This window comes from Carassius auratus, chromosome 43 (genome assembly GCF_003368295.1).
Source record: "Carassius auratus strain Wakin chromosome 43, ASM336829v1, whole genome shotgun sequence".
NCBI classification, from domain to species: Eukaryota; Metazoa; Chordata; class Actinopteri; order Cypriniformes; family Cyprinidae; genus Carassius; species Carassius auratus.
The window spans coordinates 14524027-14549929 of record NC_039285.1 but is presented as its reverse complement, the minus strand read 5'-3'; the positions used below and the strand labels follow the sequence as shown (position 1 = coordinate 14549929).

General features: G+C 38.0%; 1 protein-coding gene across 1 annotated transcript in view; it reads right to left on the bottom strand.

The window, feature by feature from the left end:
• Positions 1-411: 411 nt before the first annotated feature.
• The window catches only part of LOC113061763 (cell adhesion molecule-related/down-regulated by oncogenes-like), a 41331-nt gene continuing 15839 nt past the window's right edge, over positions 412-25903 (bottom strand). The window contains exons 2-19 of the mRNA XM_026231187.1: positions 23372-23511; positions 22973-23251; positions 22051-22197; positions 21812-21955; positions 21316-21606; positions 20363-20632; positions 16885-17168; positions 16093-16267; positions 15183-15296; positions 13222-13428; positions 12362-12543; positions 10615-10720; positions 8233-8355; positions 6225-6416; positions 4440-4735; positions 3168-3247; positions 1269-1531; positions 412-1056 (exon numbers count right to left, since the gene is read on the bottom strand). Of these exons, the coding sequence (XP_026086972.1) occupies positions 902-1056; positions 1269-1531; positions 3168-3247; positions 4440-4735; positions 6225-6416; positions 8233-8355; positions 10615-10720; positions 12362-12543; positions 13222-13428; positions 15183-15296; positions 16093-16267; positions 16885-17168; positions 20363-20632; positions 21316-21606; positions 21812-21955; positions 22051-22197; positions 22973-23251; positions 23372-23444 (3381 nt within the window). The 5' untranslated portion in view covers positions 23445-23511 and the 3' untranslated portion in view covers positions 412-901. The remainder of the gene's footprint in view (positions 1057-1268; positions 1532-3167; positions 3248-4439; positions 4736-6224; positions 6417-8232; positions 8356-10614; positions 10721-12361; positions 12544-13221; positions 13429-15182; positions 15297-16092; positions 16268-16884; positions 17169-20362; positions 20633-21315; positions 21607-21811; positions 21956-22050; positions 22198-22972; positions 23252-23371; positions 23512-25903) is intronic.

Sequence of the window (25903 nt, the reverse complement as noted above, 5' to 3'; positions counted from 1 at the left end):
TCAATGCCTTTCAACTCAGCCTGGGAGGGTCAAAGGTCATTCAAACACTTGCATGTTTGTTTATGGTTAACAAAAAAGAGACGCAGAGAGCACAGAGGAGGTGTGGATGGGAGGCTGTGGGAAACTTCAAAGAGCTGTTGCAATTACCGGACACTTGAGCAGATATTTCGGATATCCCTCAGGCAAAGACTCGATTATAGTGGGACCAACCTAATTTTGGATTCAAAACCAAACGTTTAAGATTTGAGCTTGCAGGTTTCCTAGATTCCACTTGTGAATTACTTTTGTGTTTTAGAGGTGCAACAAACCATGTAAAGGGCCCATATGAAACTATGTAAATATTTGTCCATGTTTGGAAATTTAAGAGTGTAAAATAAGGTATAGCACGAAAACTTCAGAGGAAGAAATGCATAGGTGTAATACTTAATCTTCTCTTTATATTATTACAAAACTTTACACATACAATGGCTAAACTCCACACTGAAAAAAAAAATACAGAGTCAAATAAACAACAAAAATGTCAAAGTTTCTCATTAAAAAAAGCATAAATAATATAAAAGACAAACTTTTTTCTTACAACAGATACATTCATATGAAATAATATTTTACTACTACAAAAAATAAATAAGGCATCTAAAGAGTTTTTGCTTTTACTTTTAAAAGTCCTCCCACAAGTGGGATCGTTTCGGCCTTTGCGTCTTTGCATAAGAGTCTCTTTTCATTCTTCTTTCTCTCGTCAGTCTTCTCCAGCTCTGTAAGCAGTCAGTTTAGCGTCCAATTCAAGTCACACAATGTCTTTGACCATTCCATCACTGGCCGTTCATGTTCCCAATTTCTCTCGTTCTCTTTCTCTCGTGTAGTGTGTATGCATATTTGATAAGTGTTTTCTGGTTGAACATATTCAGATCTCCTGCACAGTAGGCTGGATGAGATCTCCAGTCAGGCTTCCAGTAGAGATCCAGGCAGTTTTTTCCTTACAGTCCAGATCAGGCAGTCCCAGCCGTTCCCAACACACCACAGGACCCTCCGAGTCTTCGTGCGGCACGGTCTGAACTCCTGTTACATACACACAAACAGATAGAAAAAAAATTATGCACCAGCTCCAGTATGCGGCAGTCTAGTCAAGTATAATAATATTGCATGATGGGTAATTTACAGTTTGCCAATGCAATAATTTCCTGCAAGGCAAAAAGAAACACTGAGTTTCCTCATTCAGAAGGAGTGCAGAGTGAATCAGAGAGCTCTTTATAGCACTGAAACTCTCTCACCTCTTTGCTGCTCGAGGGTGGACTTTGTTTCCACTGGCAGACGAGGGGAATTCTGGGAAAAGGGTGGAGCCTTGCCCTCCTCTAACTCTTCGGCTGGATCTCTCTCCTGGGAGCCGTTGAGCTGTGGGCTGTCACATCCATGGCAGCGAGACAAAACAGGGTTGAGGGGCATCATTTCCAGCCCGTTGGGTTGGCGCGCTGCCACGCGGTGCATTACAGGGAGAGTGCCGCCCGAGAAAGTGCCATTGGTTTTTGTGTAACACCTGTCCACAAAACACAAATGCAAGACGAAATAATGACCAGTGCACGTGTCGAGACTGAAACTTGAACTTCTTTGAACCAACTAAGCATTTTCTCATGAAAACACCGATATAAACGTATGTCCTTTTGCCAACACTGGGGCATATGACCATATTTCAAAATATGAACTATATTTTAAGTCTAATATATAAATATAAATAAATAAATATATATATATATATATATATATATATATATATATGTATATATATATATATATATATATATATATATATATAGTTTTTATTCTGACATTTTCCATTGTTATTTTAATATTTGTTAAAGTTTTAGATATTTTGTTTGTCATTTTTATTATTTATGTCTATATAGTTCTAAAAATATATCTATATATTATATATTAATTTTTATTTCAGTTTTAGCTATTTTAGTACCTCGCCAAAAGTTATACCTTGGCTGAAAACTATCTAAAAAAAAAATAAAAATAAAAAAAAATAATAATAATAATAATATATAAGTGAAAGTGATTTTTTCTGTTAACATTTATTTAAAGTAACAAACTGTGTAGATAAATATAAAAAACAAACTACTAAAAACTAGTTGAAAGCAGTTAAAGGGCATTTAGGCATTGGGCAACATTATTATGCACAGTATGAACAAATAATATTATTTTCTATATTTGCTAAAGATAACATTTAGTATTGTAGTTCAATTATAAATGTTTTAGACTATTTGTTGACACCAAAGAAAATCTAAATGTAAAAACAGGAAAAAGTATTATATCCAATATCAACCAATAAATAAATCATCCATGCCACTTTTACCACATTTATTATAAACCCAAAGGTGTTTACATCCCTTGTCACAATATACTTCCAGTGAACATGAACATTCTCCAAAATCTCTACTTTTGTGTTTAACCGAAGAGTCACACAGGTTCAGAAGCACATAAATGCTGAAAATTATATTATTATTATTATTTTTTTTTTTGTAAATAAAACCTGTATAGTACAGCTCGAGCATTTGACCAGCTGAAACAAGCATCTCAAACTCTGATCGCATCTGAGATCACAGATTTATTTCCGTGAGTCTCTACGCTGCCTGACCAGACTCAACAGCCTGTGTCTCTGTGTGTTTGCACATGCTGATAAGACACAGAGGCTTCAACACACACACACACACACACACACACTCAAATAAACACATAAACAAACAATACCTGAGAGTATAAATAAACATGCAGATAACTGTATGCTCACTCAAGAAGTAATCAGGGATATAAAGCGCTCCCGGTTAGCTGGTGCGCTGATATCAGAAGGATTTCCCTCAGCTCTCCCGCTGACCGCGGCTAAATAAACACTGCGCTCATTAAGACCGTAGCAGGGGTGCGTTCAGTGTAAACTGTTACTGCCGGACACACTAGAGTACACAAACAAACCTCGTCACATGTGTGTGTGTGTGTGTTTAGCCCAGAACAGAATAAGCTCAGGTCAGGGGTGAAATGAGAACCAGATGGAACAGATGATTGGTTTGCTGACTGGAGGCGTGCTGAGCAAAACATCATTCTGAGGGATGTAAACACCAAACATTAACAAGCTACTGGGCTTGACTTCTCCAGTCTTACATCTCGCTCTTCCTCACCTGTTGTTGTTGCAAAAGTTTTGACAGCTCATGCAGTCCGACGAGTCGTTCTGGGGCAGAGCCGTGTATATCCCTCCACCCTGCCACACAAACACACATCAGACATAACAATAACTGCATTTCACTTCTCATTTCTCACTCACATCTAAGCATTTCATAGTATTGTTTCTTACTTTTACTATTTAACATACCACACTAACTGTACAATACCACATTGTACTAAACTGTATCAGGCAACACTATATTATATTTCACTATAATACTCTATAACACAACATATTACTGTATTATACTATATTGTAAAGAAAATTAGGGTCGTCCGTTTTTGTTAGTTAAGTTAGGGTTTTGAGAGAAGTCTCTTTTTCTCACCAAGGCTGCATTTATTTGATCGGAAATACACAAAAAAAAAAAAAAAAAAACAGTAATATTGTGAATTTTTTTACAATAATTTTTTTATTCTTCGGCATCATAACTCCAGTCTTCAGTGTCACGTGGTCCTTAAGAAATAATTATAATATGCTGATCTGCTGCTCAAGAAACATTTATTATTAAATAACTAATTTGTGACCAAAAAAAGAGAGAAAAATTAAGTAAGTCTGTAAGTAAAGCTATTTATAATGTTATATAAAAAATTTAATTTCAAACAAATGCTGTTCTTTTGGACATTCTATTCACCAAAAAAAATTAAGCAGCAAATATTTCTACATTGACAATAACATCAACAACCATTGTTAATAATTGAGTACCAATAATAATTGAGCAGCAAATCAGCATATTCAAATGACTCCTGAAGGCTCATATGACAAATGAGTAATGATGCTGAAAATTCAGCTTTGCATCACAGAAATAAATTACATTTTAAAATACATTCCAATAGAGAAATTTAAATTAAAAAAATTGAGATGTCAAGTTATATTTCAGAATATTATCGTTTTTGCTATATATATTTGATAAAATGAATGCAGCCTTTGTGAGCATAAGGAACCTCTTCCAAAAGCATTAACCAATCTTATTTTTCCCATACTATTTCCAGACTGGTTTAGACACATGCCAACATCAAACATCAAAAACCATAAACATTCCATATCATATACTACATTGCTCTATATACTGTAAAATTTAGAATGGTTCTGGATGCTAAATGGTTAATACAGCAACAGTTACAACACAAAAACTGCATGAAAACCAAAGAGGACAACAATGTCGGGCACTTTATCTCTACTCGATTACCAGAATCTAAATCCAACCACACGTGCGCACACATTTACTCACGTTATGAAGGTGATGAGGGTGTGAGTGATCGTACTCCGTGGTGTTGTGGGGCAGAGATGCATCATGTGCATGCAGATGCCCAGGAGGGTAGAGGCCTCCTGATCCATTCAGCAAAGCCAGACCGTTGGGCAGTTTGTGGTGGAGGTGATGGCAGGCCTGGGGCATCATGGGAGCGGTGTGTCCACAGCCCGTGTGCACGCTTCCATTCACATGGCTGGAGCGGGGCAGCGTAGAATATTCCAGAACATGACCGTTCATCTCAGCAGACTGGTACAGGTAACTTGGAGGGTCGTATTCTACAGAGAAGTTTTTTTTAAGTTAGTATATTTTTTAATGTGTAGAAATAAAAAGGATTTATTATTATTATTATTATTATTATTATTATTATTATTATTATTATTATTATTATTATTATTCTACACCATTCAAAAGTTTTGGGTAAGGTCTTTTTTTTTTCTTCCCCAAGAAATTAATACTTTCATTCATCAAGGAGAGTGAAGACATTTATAACGTTACAAAATATTTCAAATTAATGCTGAAATTTTATCAAAGAATCTTGAATACAAAAAAAAAATAAAAAAAAATACATCTGTTTCCACAAAAATATAAAAATGTGCAGCATAACAGTTTTCAACACTGAATAATAATAAATGTCTGATGAACACCACATCAGCAAATTAGAATGATATCTGAAGGATCATGTGAAACAGTTCTTTTAAAGGGTTACAGTATTTCACAATATTATAATTTTTTTTACTGCAATTTCTATTAAATAAATGTAGCCTTGGTGAGCATAAGAGAGTTGCAAAAAAAAAAAAAAAAAAAAAAATTGTTAATGACTCATTTGGACAGTATACTGCCCTACAAAGTAAAAAGGCAGTAACTACACAGAGTGCAGAACTGAGAAAAATGACTTCCTGTCATCCAGCCTAAGTAGTGACTGTACAAACAACTACCATTTTTCTCCAAAACGACACACATTTCAGATAAGATGTTTTGTCACATAGCAAAGGATGCCTTGAATGTCATGAAAATGACAATAACTAATTTTTGACCAAAAATGCAGTTACTGCCTTTTTGCTTTGTATAAAATATTAACACAAAATATAACTAGCACTAATAAATTCAGAAATTATAGTCAAGATGTTAATATTGCATTAAAATGCTGTAGAAAAAGCACAAACATGAAATAACAATGCTTTTGCCAAACACATGTGGAAAACCAACTAGTAGTGAACTGGAGTGTGTGTGATTAAAGTTAGCAGGCCCATTTGTGGCCTATTTCAGGGGGAGGTGTATCTGTGTTACTACTTATACACACCGCTGCGGCCAGCACTGTTTATTCTGTTACTCAATCTCATTGAGAGTGAAAGAGAGAGAAAAAAAGACAGAAAGAAAGAAAACTTCAAAGGGCCGGCTGTCGAGGAGAGGCAATGAAAACCAGGCCTGGATCAGGAGGTGAACTCTAACTCAATTTCATAAAGAATTTATTGACATAACATAACCTTTCTTAACCTTACAGAAATACTACATCAACTAAAACAACACAGCGCTGCTGCTCTCATTACTACATATCCAAATATAATAATAACAGTAGCAAAGAAAATCATACATGTTCCACCATAAAAATATATACCTTAAAAAAAACATTGTAATGATTTTTGAACACTACAATCATGGAAATTCAATAGAGTTCTTAGTAATCATTCAGTACTTTGGTTCCCAGTGGTCCCAACAAGAATATGGACAAAAACTAAAACCTAGACCAGGACGTGTGGCACTTACTATGCAGACTGTTCTGCTGACGGTTCCTCCACAAGCACATGACGATGAAGACCAGCAGAATGAGCACCATGACGCCCAGAACACAGCCCACGATCAGGTAGAGCAGGCCGCCCGGCTGGCTGGGTGTGTCTGCGGGGTAAAATCCTGGAGGGGTTACGGGCCGCTGGCTGGGCACACCGGGAGGTTGACGGGCTGAAGGCAAAGAAATAGATAAAGTGAGTTGAAAGGGATAAGACATCTGTTTGTCTTTCAAGAGAATATGTCACAAGCTCTACATTTATTGGTTAGTGATTTAGTGTGGGGTTTTTTTTACATTTAAAGAAAGAAATGCTGCTTTGCTCCTGACACGATACTTGACTATATGTCTTAGTACGTACAGAGTGCGATGCAAATTTTGCTATCAGCACAGTTTTTGGTTACTAAGGAGTTAATACGTGGTTGCTAAGATGTTCTGGTGTTGCTAGTGTTTGAAGTGTTTTCGTGCACTCCTATACAGATGCATAGATCATATTGCTTTAGAGTGCAACAGTTGGAAGGTAATGATTTTGAATGATAAGTGTTTAAAGACTGTGAGGTACGAGGCTGTTGATAAGTTGTTAATCAATGCTATATGCTATTTTCGTAGCCATCAAACCACGCAAATTACGTTGAGTCATGCGTTCTCAAACTACATTTTATTTATATGCATAATATGCATCTTTTCTAAATACATAACCCCTTTAAATCAATAGATTTATATCTCTCCACTGTTTTTTTTTTTCAGTTATGTACTTCACAATGCTTTATAGATTTGTAGTTCTTTTTCTCATTAAAGCCATTAAAGCTGCAGTAGGTAACTTTTGTAAAAATATATTTTTTTACATATTTGTTAAATCTGTCATTATGTCCTGACAGTAGAATATGATACAGATAATCTGTGAAAAAATCAAGCTCCTCTGGCTCCTCCCAGTGCTCCTATTGCCATTTGCAGAAATACATCGCTCCCGGTAAAAAATAACCAATCAGAGCTGCGGTCCGTAACTTTGTTTGTGTTCAAAATGTAGAAAAATGTATAAAATAAGCGAGTACACCATGAATCCATTTTCCAAACCGTGTTTTTAGCTTGTCCTGAATCACTAGGGTGCACCTATAATAAGTGTTTATATTCGGACTATTTTAGATTGCTTCGGGGATACCGCGGCGGAGTAACCCAGTACCTTTGTGATTGTTCATAGACATAAACAGAAAGAAGTAGTTCCGGCTACAATGTTCTTCAGCTAGACGCAATCAGTTCTGTTTATTAACCGCTAGAGCGTCAAAAGTTACCAAGCGCAGCTTTAAGTACAAAGTCTAATACCTTTGTCTTTTTGTCCAATTTTCAAATACTTTTCAAAAAAAAAAATTATTATTTTTTTTGCTTCAGTAATGTTCTGATTCACCTTGTAGCTGGCTGGTGTGGTTCATAGCTTACAACTCTGAAAGAAAGACTTTTTAAAAATTCCTACAGTAATGAATGGTAAAAATGCTTCCAGATAAAAAGCTGAAGAACTGGGCAGCACTGTTGCACTCTATATTTGCTCCTGCACAATTTAATGAATCATTCATGTCTGTAGAACTAATGGGGTGGGATAAATTATGCACCGTTTAATACTAATGCTCTAAAACTTAGGATTAGTTGTTTTTTTTTCTCTAACCCAAGTATAAGCAATAATAAAGCACCACTAACAAGTGCTGGCACATAACAATGCAACTGTTGTCAGTCTTAAAGCTTGCGGCAGCAGCAGATCTGTTTGCACTCCATGATTTTTATTTGCTCTGGCTGTGAATGACGCTCTGGTTTGATTTCAACAGTGCTGCACCAGAGTAGTTATCAGGGAATGATGTCAAGGAGACGCAGCACAATGTCTCTCTTTGTCTTGCTTCTAATGAAATGATAGCTCGCTTTCCTCTTTCATTACTGCAGTGGCTTTATGGGTTCCTGTCTACATGTTAAATATAGCATTCCTGTAATGATACTTCAGCCTCTCACCTTTGGTCTCACAGATCATGACGTTGCTATATTCGCTCTCGCCGCCGTCATTGAAGCACTGCATCTTGATGTCATAGGATGTCTCAGGTTGGAGCTGACCAATCAAATGCCAGAATTTGAAGCCTAGGGGAAGGAGGTGGGAAAAGGAAGGCAATGAGAGAGACTACTGAATGAGAAGGGCTTTTCTCAAAGCACGTGTTGTTCTCTCCAAACCGCAATTCATTCGCTCAATCTCATTTTTTCTCTCTCGCACACACACACACATACACTCTAGTGCTCTCATTCTCACAGTCTCCCAGAAGGATTCAGACAGTTGCTTTGCTGCAGACAGGCTCCTTATAAGGCAGCTTAACGTTTGTTCTGGCCTGGCTCCAGTATTCCCACTGAACACACTCAGGGCCCTATGTACACACACACAAACACACACACACACACATCGTAGCAGCCGCTCGCCACAGTCACTCATGTATGTTGAGAGCCAGCTCTCTAATTACAGTTTGTGCCACAATATTTTATTTGTGTAGCTCATTTCTCTTTTTAATACAGTGAAGGCATGGTGTTCACTAAATGACCAGCTGCTGTACTGCATAATGAGACAGAAAAACACAAAACACACACTTACAGACTCGTGGACACATGAAAAAAAGCATCACAGGCTTTTTAGTGTAGTTTTTTTCCCTGCACACACAATATATCAGTGTTTCCTGCTCCACTGTTCAGCGCCGATGCAAAATCAAATGTGACATGGCAAAAGAAATTACATATAAATTGTGAGTTTGCACATGTGATAATACAAACAAATAAAAATGTCTTCTATTGTGTTGTCTTTGCTGGATATTCACAAAAATAAGCATACAGCACAACAGTGCAGTCTGATTCAGGAACAAATGACTTTATGAATAGATTATTGTAAAGAGTCAAATAGACTTACAAACTCACAAGGATTGTATCAGTCTAATAAATTTATTCTAGGCGGTTGAATTGTCTGATTGTCCATTTATAAAAACATGTGGTTTGTTATATTTGGTATTTAAAAAAAAAATTGTAAATCTGTTAAAAAGGAATGTTCCTTGACAAAGGAACTTTGAATTGCATCCTCTAGTTACCTTCTCAGGGATCAATGGTTAAATGCGTAACTTGAGACGTTCCCTTTCCAAGGGAACTTTGAACTGCATTCCCCATAGCGACCCCTAGAGGACGCAGAGTCTCATTCCCTTATCAGGGAACCATGGTAATATACGTAACCTTTATATACGTAAGACTTTTTCTTTAAAATGTATTTAAAGTTAGCATAAAAACCATGTAAAGTCTGACATATGAAATAATTGTCAGATTTTTTATGGAATATTTTATTAAACTTTTAGACAAAATATATATTAAAAAAAAAAAAATTCAGAATCTTTATGGCTCATTATAAAATATATTTAGAATTTACACTTACGGCCTTTATTTGTTAAAAAAGTGTAAACTATCAATCAGATGACAGAAGGCATTCCATTTTGCATACAACACGTCGATAATTTAGAGACCTTTGAAATTTACATATAAAATATGATACATTAGCCTTTATAAATGAAAAAAAAAAATCACCCTATTAACTTTAAAATTCAAATCCTAATTCAAGATCCAATCCATTTTTTATGATTCAAATAAAGTCAACGTTACAATGTTATAATTAAAATATGTCAGATGGAAGTCAAATGGGTTGCAAAAATCATTTCACATTGACTTTAAGACCAATAATCTGAAGGACACACTCCTGATGTTTCTGTTAACTGTGAGACTTATGAAGTCATCTTATCTGCCCAGTGTGTTTCTGACAACTTGTCGTTAAGATGGATGAGGAGAGGTTTGTGGGGCCAGTGAGAACAGAGAGAAGGGGGGGGGGTAAAAATATGAGGTGACGGCAGTTAACATTCCTCTCAGAAACTTGAATCCCTCTCTGAGCGGTCAGTGTTGGGTTTCAGTTCAGGCCCATTAGTATGGCAGCCATTTATTAAAAACACATTTTACACTGGCTCACTACTCTGAGCGCAGAACTCACTCCACATCAATCTACAGATTACACTTTCTTTGTCCCGCCCTCTCTGAGACCCAATATTCATTACACACTCATACTAAATGGCTCTCTGGAATACTTGATTCTGATTAGTCAATTTAAGCACTTGCCTGTCAAATACTTGTGTACAATGTCTACTAAACTCTATGACTGACCACTGTCCCAGGCAACTGATTTCCTGTACAGCTGTGTTTGTTTCATGTCAAGAGTATTTCTTCTCACAGAATTAAATTTCTATATGTATTTAATGTCCGTTTTTTTATGTTTTGTGCTAGTATCCATGAAATAAGAGCAATAACAGAAGAAAGACACCATGATCTCACCTTCCACCACATCTCTCTTGTAGTCACTGTCATTGTCACTGTCTGTTGGCCGATAGTAGATGTAGAACCCCTGGATGGGTGTGTTGTTATTACTGGAGGGAGTGTACTATGAAAGAAAGTGAAAGAAACAGTTAATTATATATTTTTTGTTTCCTCTATAAACACTCACTAATAATTATCTCATCAATGATAAGAACATAACTGAAGTTTAACAAGAATCAAGACATCCTGCTCTATTTAAAAAGGCTACACTGTACATATTTGTATGACTTTATTTTCTGAAGTCTACTATTAATAATGTTGGTCATGGTTTCCTGCACCAAAAACAGTCATAATTTAGTTTTATATGACCATTTTCTTATCTTTGAATTATATATATATATATATATATATATATATATATATATATTTTTTTTTTTTTTTTTTTTTTTTTTTGTCTTGAAGTCTCTTAAACAGACTTGATATGATGTTATGATTGGCTAACCTTTTAGCTAAAGAGTAAAATAAAATTTCAGTTTTTATTAAAGCACCCTAATTTCACTCCAAACACTTTAGCAGGTTTAGCAGATTGTCCTAAATGTTCCAATACATACAATTAAAGTGAATAGGGACAAACTCAAAAACTAAACAAAAAACACTATTCTAATGGAATGTTCATGAGTGCCAATGTCCAATTCACAGAAACAATTCATTCTTCAATCATTCATTCAATCTTTTCAAAGAAGTAGTTGACCAGATTCACCAAACTCTCCAGATTTTCAGTCAGTAATGACAGATTTTGATTTTTTTTCTCAGACAGAGTTTTTGTATGACCTTAATTGAACTGCAGAAGTTGCATAGACTACTTTTATGATGTTTTAATGTTATTTTTCTAAGCATGAAAGTTTCAAATACAAGTCATTTTAACTTCACAGACAAGAATAAACAGGTCTGGTATAACATGAAGGTAAGTAAATGGCAACATTTCCATTTCTAGATGAACTATTCCTTTAAGACACATCAAAACTCTTCTCCTCATGCATGTCTTCTAAAAATAGCTCAACTCAGCCAATTCCACTCATTAGAGCTGGATAAGGCCTCCTAATCTGTACTGGACACACACACTTTTTCCTGCAAAACAGAACGTGCTGAAAAACACTTCTGCACCACTGGCACTGCAGAGAAGAACAAACCAAGGAGGCGTGTTGTGAGTGAGCTTGTTATGTGGTTAGTTCTGGATGGTTTTTACACTCCCATTGTCAAATTAAGCATAAAAATTGGCCATTAGATATAAAAGGCATATGTTTAAAACATTAACTCTCACACACATTAGTTTAGACCCCTGGGTTGCTAATATGAGGTTCAGGGTTATTCCTTCAACAGGCCAGAAACAGAAATATGTACAAGTGGTGAGATCCTTTTTAAGATTAATGTGCTAATAATACACATACAGAAGCACGGAGTTACAGAAAAACTCAAAGTTTATTCAGTGATGAGTTATTGAGTGCCTGACAGAAACTGTTCCAAAACCTAGTGAGCTGCCTCTGTGTCTACTGCATCTATATGCAGCTGCCTTTATTTTAGCCAAAATGCATATGCATATTTTGTTTTTGTTTTTTTTTGGTGTAACAGCAGTGCACCTTTAAAATGTTGTCTTGATGGGAAGCTCAGGTTTAGGGGCAGAATTAGTGTACTTCATTTACCAAATAGTGTATAGTACAGTATGTAAATGTACTGCATTCAAGTGCGTGTTCACAAGTGTACTCACAGTCCAGCGTAACATGATCTGAGTATCGCTGACAGCGTCAGTGAAGGAGATGTGAGGGCCAGTGATCGGACGGCTTGAGACGGGTGGATTCGACAGGGAGACCTGATACGGCCTGGAGGTGGCGCTACCAGGGCTTTCACCATAATTATTCATGGCAATGACACGAAAACGATATGTGGTACCTGTCATGAAAAAAATATTTACACCAAATTAGATTTTTAAAGTTGTGTAGGATACTCATTCATTAATGTCCCCAGTAATGTGGACCAGATTTGGATGTGGTTTTCTTCGGTTTTCACATTTTCAAGTGCATGTCGCGGTAACAGGCTTTACAGACAGACATAGTTTTTGGATGGAAAAAATGAGTGAAAAAAAAATTTAATTACTAGCTAACTACAGAACACATTTTCCATTAATTTTTAAATTGTTAATAATTCAAAACTAAAAATATATTATTAAATAAAACATAATAAAATTTATTTATCCATGATTATTAAAATAAAAACAAATACTGGTAACCAATTGATTAAAACTGGGGACCAATTCTCACTATTAACTATTAGTTGTTTATTGGCATGCATATTACTAGAATATTGGCTGTTTATTAGTATTTATAAAGCACATATTAATGAATTATTCTGCATGACTGTAATCTACATCTCTTAATCCAACCCCATACCTAAACTAACATTTTACTAGCTTCTTATAATAAGCAGCAATAAGGAGTTTATTGAGGTAAAAATTTATAGTTATTTAATTATGAGAATTGGTCCCCAAACTAAGTATGAACGAAATAATATATTTAAATAATATAAATATGGTCTGGGAATCAACCTGTGGAAACCCTGGTGTAACCTCACCTGGTTCCAGGTTGCGCACTTCTACAGACAGTTTTAATGGTGAGATATTATCAGCCGCGATGATCCAGTCTCCACTTCGACCCTGCTTCCTGTACTCCACGCGAAAGGCCGTGATTGGAGAGCCACCATTGGCTCGTGGGATCCAAGCAACATAAACAGAGCTTTCTGTCGCCACAGAGATAGTTGGGCGGTCTGGGGCCTCTGGAACTTAGGGATGAAACCAACCAATTAGAAGTTTGATAAAAAGTAAATGCAAACTAAGTAGGGCTGCACAAATAATTAAATAGCAAAGGTGATAAATCGCGATTAGGCTGAAGCTGCGATTGTCGTGCGTATCTTTTCAGTGAAGCACGGTTCTGTGATCAGTAGTAAATTTTCTCTAAATTTTCACTACAGTGTTCCTGTAGCTCAAGTGGTAGAGCATTGCGTTAACAAGCGCAAGGCTGGGGGTTCGAATCCTGGGGAACACATGTTAGGAAAAATTGGATAAAACTTTGGATAAAATCGTCTGCTAAATGCATAAATTAAATTTAGTAAATCTCCACCTGAAGGCTAGAGTGCGCCATCATGGGGAAACTACAAATGTGCCCCACAGAAGAACTCCAGAAAATCCCTAAAGCGATTGCTGAATAAACAGGAGACTCAATTGATTTCATTGACTCTACGTGACTAATAAACACATGACTATGACAATATTGGTTTTATCTGAGTTTGTCTTTTCATGATGTTTATTATAATAAAGTATATAATAATGCAATGTTAATCGACATAGTATTCTAAGCAGTGATAAAGGCTATGAAATATGTTGCATGCTTTATTCTGCGTAAGAAGCCACATCATCTCACAGAAGGATTTACTTCAACACTCGACTGACGTTATGAAGTGAGTTTGGAGTGAAAACTTTATTAAAAGTGTTATTTTCACATGCTTTCAGATGGAAAAGCATTTAAAACACAGAGCCATAGTTCACTTACAAGCTACAAAAAAAGCTTTCATAATCGCAGAACGATATCTTCGATTTTGTTATCATGCGATTAAATCGTCTACGATTATGAACGTGATTTTGCATAGTTTGTCAGTGAACTACAGCTCTGAGTAGTAAATGCTGCTCCATCTCAAAGCACATGATGGAAACTTACTACTGATTATAGAACAGGCTTTACTGAGAAGAGACGCATGGCAATCGAATTTGAATAATCGTGCAGCCCTAAAACTAAGATCTAATGATTGTTTTCCAAAAAGAAACAGCAGCAGTTTACACGTCAAATGCAAAATGTAATCTCAACATCCATCAGTGAAAAGACCAAAAGAGCAGACAAAGATAAAATAAACCAACTCACACACACACACACACACACAGCAGACGACAGCATGCCAGGGTCAATTGAGTACTTACTGAATGGGCTCTGAGCCATAGACACAGAGACGCAAGGAGAAAGAGAAAGACAGAGCAAAATTTATGTGGCAAATATAAGTGGGTTTATACCCATTATAATCTAAATGTGCACACACACACACACACACACATACTCAAACACTAATTACAGAAATACATCTCACACATCTGTGCAAGTGCAATAAGAATACTTCACCCCAAGTGACCAATTACTCGCCCTCATGTTATACTTTGACATGGAACACAAAAGAAGAACTTTTGAAGAATCTTCTTGCTCTATTTTCCATATATTTAAGCATATTGGGACCAGAAAGTTATTACATAGCTTTAGAAGACTTAAAATCAAACACACTGTGTGGACAAAAAAAAAAAGCTTTTCTTTTTTTCTTGGCACTTAACTCTGCCTGGTCACAATATGATTTCACTGTATGGAAAAAAAAGTAGCATGAACGCTCTTCTGCTCCACAGAAGACTACTTTTAGAGGGCAAGTACATCATTGATCATCCTCGATCAAGCAGAAGTCAAACCTTTATGGTGTAATAGTGTTGTGGGACGTCCTCTTACCTCTGTCATGTATGACCACTCCATAATAAGTGTTAGTGGTTTTATCTTCCAGCACTTTCTCTGGAAGAGATACAATTGGAGCCTTGGAGGGGTTCTTATTGGAGGAAGTTCTCTCTGAGAAGAAGAGTAAGAGAAGTTATGATTTGATTAATAATGTTAATCTTGGTGATCATGCTGTATCATAATGGAATACATGGATTGGACTTTTCTTTTACCAAACTGAGTTTATATTATGAGCAGCTATAGTGAAAAAAAGTTCTTTCTTATGCTTCAATTCTAGAACATGCATGAGCTAGAATATATAAAAATAATTGCCAATGCAATTATAAAAATAACTGCATCATATAATCTTTTTTTAATTACTGTAAATTATGTAAAAATGTAAATTAATTACATAAAAGTGTAATATAATAAAATATACACACATACAACACCATTTGGGGTTGCTAAGATTTTTTTTTCTCTTATGCACACTATAGTGCAATAATTTGCTCAAAAATACAGTAACAAATATTTATATTGTAAAAAGATATAAATTATTTCATATTTGTCTATTTCATATGATGCTTCAAAAATCATTCTAATATGCTGATTTGTTGCACAAGAAACCTTTTTTATTATAAATGATGAAAACAGTTATGTTGCTTAATAAGTTTGTGGAAATCAGTACACGTTTTCAGGATTCTTTGAAGAACAGAAAGTTCAAAAGAGCATACTTTATTTGAAATCTAAATCTTTTGTAAATTAATTGCCTTTACTTTCACTTTTGATCAATTTAATGCATCTTTTGTTGAATAAAAGTGTTAGTTTGTTTCTAACCCAAAACACAATTCTTGATCTCTTTCCATGGTTCAGATTCACTGAATTATGATCTAGTTCTGATGTAATAAAATGCTGACTGTATTCTCACCCTTTCCCGTGCGGAAGGTCAGCATGGCGGGCTGGCCCTCTCCTGCAGCGCTGCGGGCCACCATCAGAACCTCATACAGGCTGGACGGCTCCAGCTCAGACAGGGGCAGGGACTTCTCACTGCCTGGCACTCGCACTGTGTGCCAGTTCCCCACTACATTACCCATGTCATCCACCTACAGGGACATTCAGCACATGCATAGTCAGGTAACAGTCTTACCGTATTTAGTGATCTCATGCACATAGGCATATCTTTCAAGTCGCTTTGCACTTTGTCTTTGCACATACTGCACGTAAAGTTCAATGAAGAACGGTAACGTCTCTTTTATTCTCCTACTCCGAATCATGACAAAAGATCACCCCACTCAACTATTCCCGAGAGCACAAACTGTCATTTTTTCCTGAGCCAAAGTGACAAATGCGGTCAATGCAATCTTGAAAAGAACCAGAGAAGTTTTATTAGCCAAGGGAGCATATCATTGAACACAGGCTTTTAAAGAGGAAATTACCAACTTCTTACCAAAACGCTCTTGGCTGGCAGATACTGTTGAATTGTGTTAGCACTGACTTTTACAGTTAATGGTAGAGGGCGCTGTTATGAGTACGTGCTCATTCTCAAATCTAATAACTATAAATCTGACCTGATAATTAACGCCAGGGGAAAGAAAAAGGTGGAGAAAGATCCAGTCATTCTTGACGAGGTAAGAATTATCTATATTTTGTGGCCCACTTAAATTACATCAGTAAAACATTCATAACAGAAAATCAACAAGTGTACTTTATGATTTCTTACCTTGCGGTATTTAACGAAGTATGCATTGATAGGGATGCCCCAGTCCCGACCTGCCCGCCACTCTAGATCATACATGTTGGGTTTGTGTGTTTGCGGTGGGCTGATTATGATTGGTGCTTCTGGCATAGGTTTGTCATTTATTCTCTCGGCTGGCGGTCCTACAGTTTCACCAAGCCCCGCCTCCCCTATGGAGAGGAACAGTTTGTCGCCATCGTCGCTCTGGATAGGGTGGACAGAAGTCTGCGTCTCCATGAGAGCTCCAGACATGGAACTCGAATGGGGTTCTGTAGGGGGAAAAAACAACTCTGGTCATAAATTTTATCTTTTTACTTTTTTTTTTTTTTTTCAGATATACTTACACAAATAAGTACCAAATAATATTAATTAACTACATTACTATAGTACTTATTGTAGGGTTGAAGTTAGGGTTAGGTTTAGGGCTTGTACTTATGCATAATGTATACATAATATACTGTTACTACTATAGTAAGTACGTCACATTAAAATAAAGTGTTTACATTTTACTTTTCAAATATTAGTATATAGGATAATTACACACTCTGTCAATATGCAAGCCTGGAAACTACTTTTCCAACTTTTACTTTTCCACTAGCATTAAAATAAAAAGCCAGGAACCTCAAAGGGAAAATACAATAAAGCTCTATTATTAATTAATTTAGTTTTATTAAACCCAACCAGAATGGTCCATTTGGGAATCTGTGCTTCAGACGCTGGCTTGGCAGCCGAGTAGAAGATTTGTGAACTTGTATTTAGTAAAAGACGACTTGCACACATATGAGTTCCTTTTCTGTGCGAGTAGCCATACACTGTGAGTGTTGTATACATTACAATATTCAAGTCACCGCTGAGTATCAGTAAGATAGCAATTGAATAATTCCAGCTAAACAGTTGAAAAGCAGTTGTACAAGAGGTATGGTTTGCTGGTGGTTCTTAGGATAGTTCTAGTTCTCGGTTGTTGGGTGTGTGGCACTGGTTAACCTTATAAAACAAACAGTCCCACAGTCTGTAACACAAGAGGTCAAACCGGACCTGCCGCCAGCCACCACACATTCCACACTCCGGCCATTAAAATACCAAAGTGAATCAGAGCACTTCACCAGCTCTCAAACCCACCTTCTAATCATGTCCTGTTTAAGCCAAAAGGCTATTCCTAAGTGTTTTATGGGATAGCCACAGTATTACACCTCCATCTGAAATTAATGAAAAGTACTAAGCTTTCATATTTTTGAAGAAATTTTCAGTGTAACAATGCATGGACTTGTTTGAATTTGCCAGGCTGTTGCTAGGGTGTTCAGTGTGGTTGCTAGGTCATTGTGAGGGTGTTCTATGCAGCTGCTTACTGGCACCCTCCTCACATTCAAGTCATTATGATATTCTAGTCGCTAAATTTGACTCAGATTACACCTTCAAAGTAAGTCTATGGCCCTGTCCCAATACCAACACTTGCTTGCGAGCATCAAGGAGTGTACAAGACTGTCCCAGATCTGAAACTACAAACCTCAGTGCCCTCAAGACACACTATTAAGTCCACTTAAGTACACACTCTAAAACCGCTTAGGAACAGTTTTTAAGGCTACAGTACAAGTTAAATCAATTAAATATTCCATAAAATTTGGTAGTCAAATGTAAAATGTTGCACATTTTATTGGTGCAGAAATGAGTATGTGTATTTTGTAAAATGTTTACATCTGTCTATCTGGACTACTGAACAGACATTTAGTAAAATGCAAATTATTGAAAATCAAAATGTATATTAAAGCAAACCAAAGGGAAGTCAAAAGTTGAGTCAAAGGCAAAGTGAATACTTTACTTGCATTATTACAACATTTGGATGCAAGTCTGACCCATCAGGTAATCAAAAGTTGTACACATGCTTGCAGTTTTCACACTTTCTTGATATATTTCCGGTATTTGGTCCAAGTGTTCATATAAGTAGACAAGTGGTCAAGTGCAAAGTGTCTTTTTTAACAGTTTATCATCCACCAGATAATTTGAGGTATAATCAATTTCCATAGCACAAACAATACTGAAGCCAAACCTTATACTTCGGTTACGGGTTTGTTCAAATCCCTAATCATTACTATGAGCAATAGTAATAGCGAACACCCCTAATGAAACCACAATATGGTAAATATTGCTCTGAAGCTTTGAACTTCTCTCTTTTTCCGTACAGTAGATGTTTCTCCTTTGTGACTCACATGTGCCTGACTATGTGTGATCATTAATGATTGGTGTGGTGGGTATAATATAAACACTACAAGGCTGAGGCAGAGACACAGAAAGCGATTTTAAGAGGAACAGTCTGGTTCAGACTGTGATCGGGCTGTACATCATCTCGACTCGCCCACTGGCAGAGCCAAACTCGCTGGAGGCCCTGCATGTGTACCGCCCAGCATGAGCGGCAGTCACAGTCTGGATGTACAAGTTGCAGAAGTCAGCACAAGACATGGCAAGGCGGATAGAGTGGTCAACTGGCGACCAGCCTGCCACTGGATGCTGAAGTAGCAGGACGGAATGTGTAGTGATTGGACCGGCAGAGTTGTACCAGTGGGTAACAGGAAGTGGCTTTCCACAAGCAAGAGTTACAGAGTCACCCTCCACACAGACGCTGCTTTCAGGAGGGAACAGGATTGTGGGCTTGGAATTTGTCACCTAAAAGACCCCATGCATTCAACATTTGAAACTTTAAAAAGACAATTCCAGTTAGTATCGTTATCTAAATCTTAAGCATTAAATCCACAACATGTTTTCCCAGTCCCAGAGCTGATCACGTCTAATGCCGTTTCTTCTTTTTCCAGCAGCCTACGGATCACGTATCCATCTCAAATCCTGCTGTTAAACATAAACAACTCTGCTTTTACATTGACCTGCATTTTATCAGGGCGAAATAAATCACTCTTGTAGCCGAGCCAGGAAAAAAACGTTACGAGCCAAGATTTGGAAAAGACCTCCGTCATGTTTTATCTATCCTGAAGTCTGCATATCTCTAAGCTTATCAATCACGTTTGGAGACAGAGCAAGGCTGAGGAATAGCCTCAGAGGAGGGCAGGGGAGGGCTGTGTGTGTGAGAGAGAGATATAGGGCTAGTTGTGTGTGATGTTGACAGCTGGGTGGTCTAGTCCTCGTCATAACCTTGTGCAGTTACTCCTTACATTCCGCTGTCCAAGAGCTTATCCCCAACAGCACGCACAAAGCTCACACTCACAGCCTTCTCATTGCCAGCCAAATACTGTACACCCACCACAGCTCCCCTTCTCCAGCCAAACTCCAGCTAAACTCTCAGCCCTGCTGGAAGGATATACAGTCCCAATTCACAGTACGGTAAACCTGGATCTTCTGCTACTTCTGCTAGTAAAAATCTCTTTTAAAGAATTTATAATTACGCAGGGTGTTCTGGGTAGTTGTCAGGCTTTTGTAAATGTGTTCTGGATGGTTGCTATAGGGTGCATCGTCTTACCTGATTGGACACTGAGTCTTCCCGCTGATTGTGCAGAGCTAATTCCATTGTCAAACAGGCACTGGTAGATTCCCTGATCTTGAACCATTATTGAAGAGATGTGAAGGGAGGGGCCAGCGATTCGGAGGCGGGTTGAAGAAGCGAGAGGGGTGGAGTTGAGGAGCCATGTGATGGCGGGGGTTGGACTACCACTGGCAGCACAGGTAAATCTTACAGAAGAGCCTACAGTCACAGCCTGATCGGACAAACCTTGCAGGACGCTTACTTGCGCTGTAAAGAGGTGAAGCGTGCTGGAGTTATTATACACAATGTAATATTACAACTATTGTCCATGAAGTACTAAGTACTAACCTACTTAATATTTCTAACATATGATCGTTTTGTTTGTTGTTAATTTTTAGTAAAGTATGTATAAAGAATAAAAAATGGCAATACTAGCATTTGTTGTGCAGGAGTATAAACATTTTATAAACAGGTTTTATTCTTATATGAGTTTCCAAGTTGGACATCATGTACCATTTTATTGCATATTTCAGTTGCTCTTTATTTTACAGTACATGTACTTACATGTACTTATAGTGTACTTACAGTGTATCTATCTAAGAAAGTTCTGGTTATACAAGGTAACTACATGGGGTAGGGTTAGGTTTAGGGCTAGGTTTAGGGTTAGTACCTAGTTATTACATAGTTATTGTAATTACTATAATAAGTATATAGCATGTACATGGGCAACAGGACTGTACAATAAAGTGCTACCCATATTTCCTATATATGAAAATTGGAAATTCTGACTTTCTCAGTTGAATGAAACAGAACAATTCAGCCCCTCCATGCAAGCAACATTACCCAGTGATTCCATAAAAAATATGTTGAGCTTGAGAAGAATCTGAACTACATGGATTGAGCTGCCCCAAACCTTGGTGGCTTGATAGGATATTAATATTATTCCTTACCAAGCACATTCACAGTGTAGATGACACTGACCACAGCTCCACGGTCAGTCAGAACAGAGCAGCGGTAACGTCCTCCATCACTCAGCTGAATGTCATTCAACACCAGGTTGCTTTGCAACAACATCCATTTGGAATTTAAAGAAAGCTCCACCCCATCTTTAATCCATTTGACCTTTGAAGAACGACTTCCTGATACGACACATTCAAGGGTCAGAGATCCAGACTGGTCCACTGTTAGATTGCGAGGGGTCACAGGATAGACGATCCTTATAGGTGATGGGACTTCTGAATCTACATAAAAAAAAAAGAGAGTGCAATCACATTATTCCTTCATTCAAAAATATTGCAATTTTAATTGACAGTAAAACACAATATCTAACAACAGAAAAAACATCTCAGAAAATATAGCTGCTGATTTTATAGCAAAATATGGGAAGTATAACACTCACATCTTTGTGGTACCTAGAGAAAAACTAATAGAGTTTGCTCAACCAACCTCTGACCATGAGTTTAGTGCCATGATCCTCTACTTGAGTCTCTCGGGTTAAAGGGTTATAAGCACCACACTTATACATGCCCTGATGTTCTGAAGACACTGAGACAATCTGAAGGGTCCCAGAGGGCAGGATTAAATACTCGTCTGAAAACCGACAAAAGAAAAAAACTCTCAAAATGTTCATCTGTATTTTCAAGTGTTTCTGGAGGGTTTGGCATTTGAAGCTGTATAGTCTGTACCTGTAGACTGTTCCAGCCATTTCCCCCGTATCCGGAAGCGTGGCAGAGCAGATGGATTGCTGCGAGGAAGTGGGCATTCGATAACAGCAGTTTCGCCCTTATTTACAGTAAATGTCCTCCGATGGCTCTCGGCAAACCTCTCAATATCTGAAAGAAGAAATCTAAAGAGTGCTCAATCGTTTTAAAGCAACACATATAATAAAACACTGAAGAGTTTTATTTTGCAATATGAAAAGAAGAGTGTACATTGTCCTGCTTTTTACATGACTACCTATGAAGTAAACAAATAAATAAACATAAAATGATTTTGAGATGGAGAAGGAAGCTTTGGAGTGATGTTTCGTACTTTGACAACAGTCAATTCATTATATCATAATCATTATACAAAATATCTGACCAAAGAATGTGGCAACTAACCGATCAGAATCAAACATCTGCGCAATAAACTGGAACATTCATTCAAAAGTAGCAGCAGTTCACACAAAGACCTTCTGTCAAAGAGGTGTTTATATTGGATTGTGAGTGCCAGAGAACATGTGCTTTCTACTGAATAATGCAGTCTATCTGCAGCCCTAATCAGACCCTGGGTCGGCTGCCGGGGGTTTGCGTCTGATAGGGCGCCCTTCCCGGCATCAGCTCTCGGTACGACACAGGAAGCCCCCAGGCTCATTAAGGATACTGCTAAAGAGGTGTCTGGATAAGTGCCAGATTAAAAAGAAAGAGCCATTTCCTTCCCCTCCAACACTCATCTATAGTTGGCCATTCTAACAGTGTTAATGGCTCGAGAAATCCGCCTTCTGATACTTCCTGTCTTTCTTCTCCAGCGACTTCATTGAAGTGCATTCTTGTAAGAGTGTTGTTCTTAAAGCTGCGCTAAAAGTGTATTTGTCAGCCTGCTATGTATGTGATCAAATATGCCTACCTGCAATGTGCACCCGTGCATGCCGGCTGATGATGGAGCCCATCTCGGACTGAGCCAAGCACTGGTAGGACCCCGTGAGAACCGGTTGGAGAGATGACAGCGAGAGGGAGCCTGGACTAAGTTCCACTCCAGACTGGTGGCTAGGGTCTAGTGGTTGACCCTGAAACAGCCAGCTGATTCTGGCGGTGGCTGGTCGCGTTGTGCAGTGCAGGTGGACCGCACCGCCCTGCTTCTGTACCACAGAGAGAGGCTCCACACGAAAAGATAGAGACAGGACAGCTGAAGGAGAGACACGGGGAGAAATAAAGAAAAGAATAATATCAACAGACCATAATACATAAATATTCCTAGACTAGCACACAGGTGCGCGCCAATGTTTTTTTTTTAAGTGTTACTAACATGGGCAGTTGAGGAGCAGGGCATGGCAGACACAGAGCACAGCGGACAATAATCTCAGGCCACTGTCCTCCATGACGCTGTTTCACCTCTGTAAACTAACCAGGGGCCTCACACACACCCCCTCCACACACACTGCACACCTGAAACGCATAAAAACAATTCAGAAACATTAAAAACAGTCATAGGCAATACGATATTTGAAAAGACTGAACATTGTCAATAACATGGTTTATCATGGTTCATGCAACAGTAAAGACAACAGAATGACAGCAGAACATAAAATGTGGACACTTTTGCCACATATTTTGTGTTGACTGTGTTGAATTCTTCATAATTCTGTAAAGTGGATTTAAATACAGTTAACTAGCAGAAACAATGATCAAATTAGCTGAAATAATAATGTGCATGTTAAATTACAGTTGTTCTGAGTGGTTTAAGTGCATCCCTAGTTGGTTGTTTTGGTGTCTCTAAAATATTTTGTTCCAAAGATATGTTTTACAGCAGGTTGCTCCTTTATTTCATGTCGTTATTATTATGCAATGATAAAATCACAAAAAAAAAAAAAACTACTTTGTAAGGTCACAGTACATCTCCCCTCAAAATGCCACACAAATATTTGTAGTATTCATAACTATAGCGCAAAGAAGTTACTACTACAGAGGTTTGCTTAGATCACTAGTGGAAGTTCCTCAACAAACACCAATAATAAAAGTTACCCACATACTCTTTCTACAGATACTAAGTAGCACTTCTTTCATCTTTCTATCTGTAGCTGTTCAAGAATCTCAGCTTGTAGGAATTACAAAACCTAATATTTCACAGTTAATCCCAGACAATACTTTCAGTAACCTTTATGACGCATCCACTTATGCACGCCTTGATCTCACACAGCCTTCCCCCAAAGAGAAATTTCTTTCTGTTGATCTACGGGCCATTCCCACAGAGCACTTCTCCAGTGAAACAGAAATTCCTGAACTTCTGCACCCCCTCCCTCACTCACCCTCAACCTACAACCCTTCTTCTCCCTTGCCCCCTTCATTTCTGCCCGTCTCCGATGGACTGCATTTAAAGAGTCTCCTTGTGGTCTACTCCTAATATCACTATCCAGTCACAGTGCACTGCTTTCTCACAGACTCACCGTAGCCTGAAGAGCCTCCACATGGTGTTCACACACTCAAACACCCTAAAAGAAAGACAAGGGGAGCGCCCAAATGGTAAGACATGGAGAAGAGTGAAAGGATCGTAATTAGGAGCATTCCTCTTTGCTTTTGAACCCATCCCTCCCCAAGCGCCAGTGCTCTGTATCTGGGCTGCGTTAATCCGGAGGGCCTTTGATCCCAGGATACTGGTCTGTGAGTGAAGTTTGGGCCGGGGGCTGGCAGACAATAGCCGCCCAGCTGTGATATTCACATTGAGGGTGCCATGGGGCTCTGTGCCCGGCCCAACAGCAGCCCAAAGGACAAGCCACTCGACTGGGTCAAATTAAAGAGGTTATGCCTGGGTGAGACCACTTAGGCTCAACAGGTCTGTGACATGAAACACATGTTAAAATTTACACACATTCAAGCATACTAAATACCCCCTCTTGTGTTTCTTATATCTCTTCAACATTTCTCTTTAGCAGTGCTTGCTGTGACAAGCAGTACTATATGCTACCATTTCTCAAAGTGTATTAAAAACATGACAGGTCAACTAACTTAACTGAAAAATCCCATAAAATTACACAAGCACAAATCAGAGTTATAGCTTGGGACCAAATTTAGGAGTGGGCTCTTTGGTCAACCATTCGGATCACTTTAGAATCCACCTAAAAATGCTCTAGCAACCATTCATTGCATAGCATTGTGCTAAAACAAGAGTATATTAGCATAACCATACTGCAACGGCCTGTCAACTACCCACAAGACCTTTGGATGAGTGCTGGACAGAAAAATCTAGTAGCTAGTTGCATTCTGTTTGAATTTATCATCTCATCATTCATAATAGCTGCAGTAAGACCTAAAATCACTCTTTGCAAGCATCAAACATGCACATACATACATATCATCTCCCCCGCCCCCTTGCGGGACCACTCAGAGGAAGACGAAGTAGGAAACACAGGAAATAATAAACTCTCCCAGCCTCCTGCTCTCGTCCCCTTTAAACCCAAATGTCAAGGGTCACTGGAGAGCAGAAAGTCAGTGCGTGTCTGGCAGTTGTGGCCCCACTCCTTGGGGTCACCCCAAAAAACAGGGTGATAAAGGGATCTGCATTTCACAAGCACGACAGGCAAGAAGGGAGCAAGACAGATGAGCCTTTAATAAATCTACACATTTTTGACAACAGATTTCATAGAAACTTTACAAAGATTAGTCATAAACTCTATAGGTTAGGCTATAAACATGTGTGTGTGCATGGTTCTTCAGCCCAAGGATTATAAGGTTATTGTGTCTTATCCACGAGTCCCAACAAGCCCTCTGCAGTGCCCCTATGCCATCAGTGGAAACAATCTTCTCACTCCCAGAATAATAATAATATATAATTACAACATAA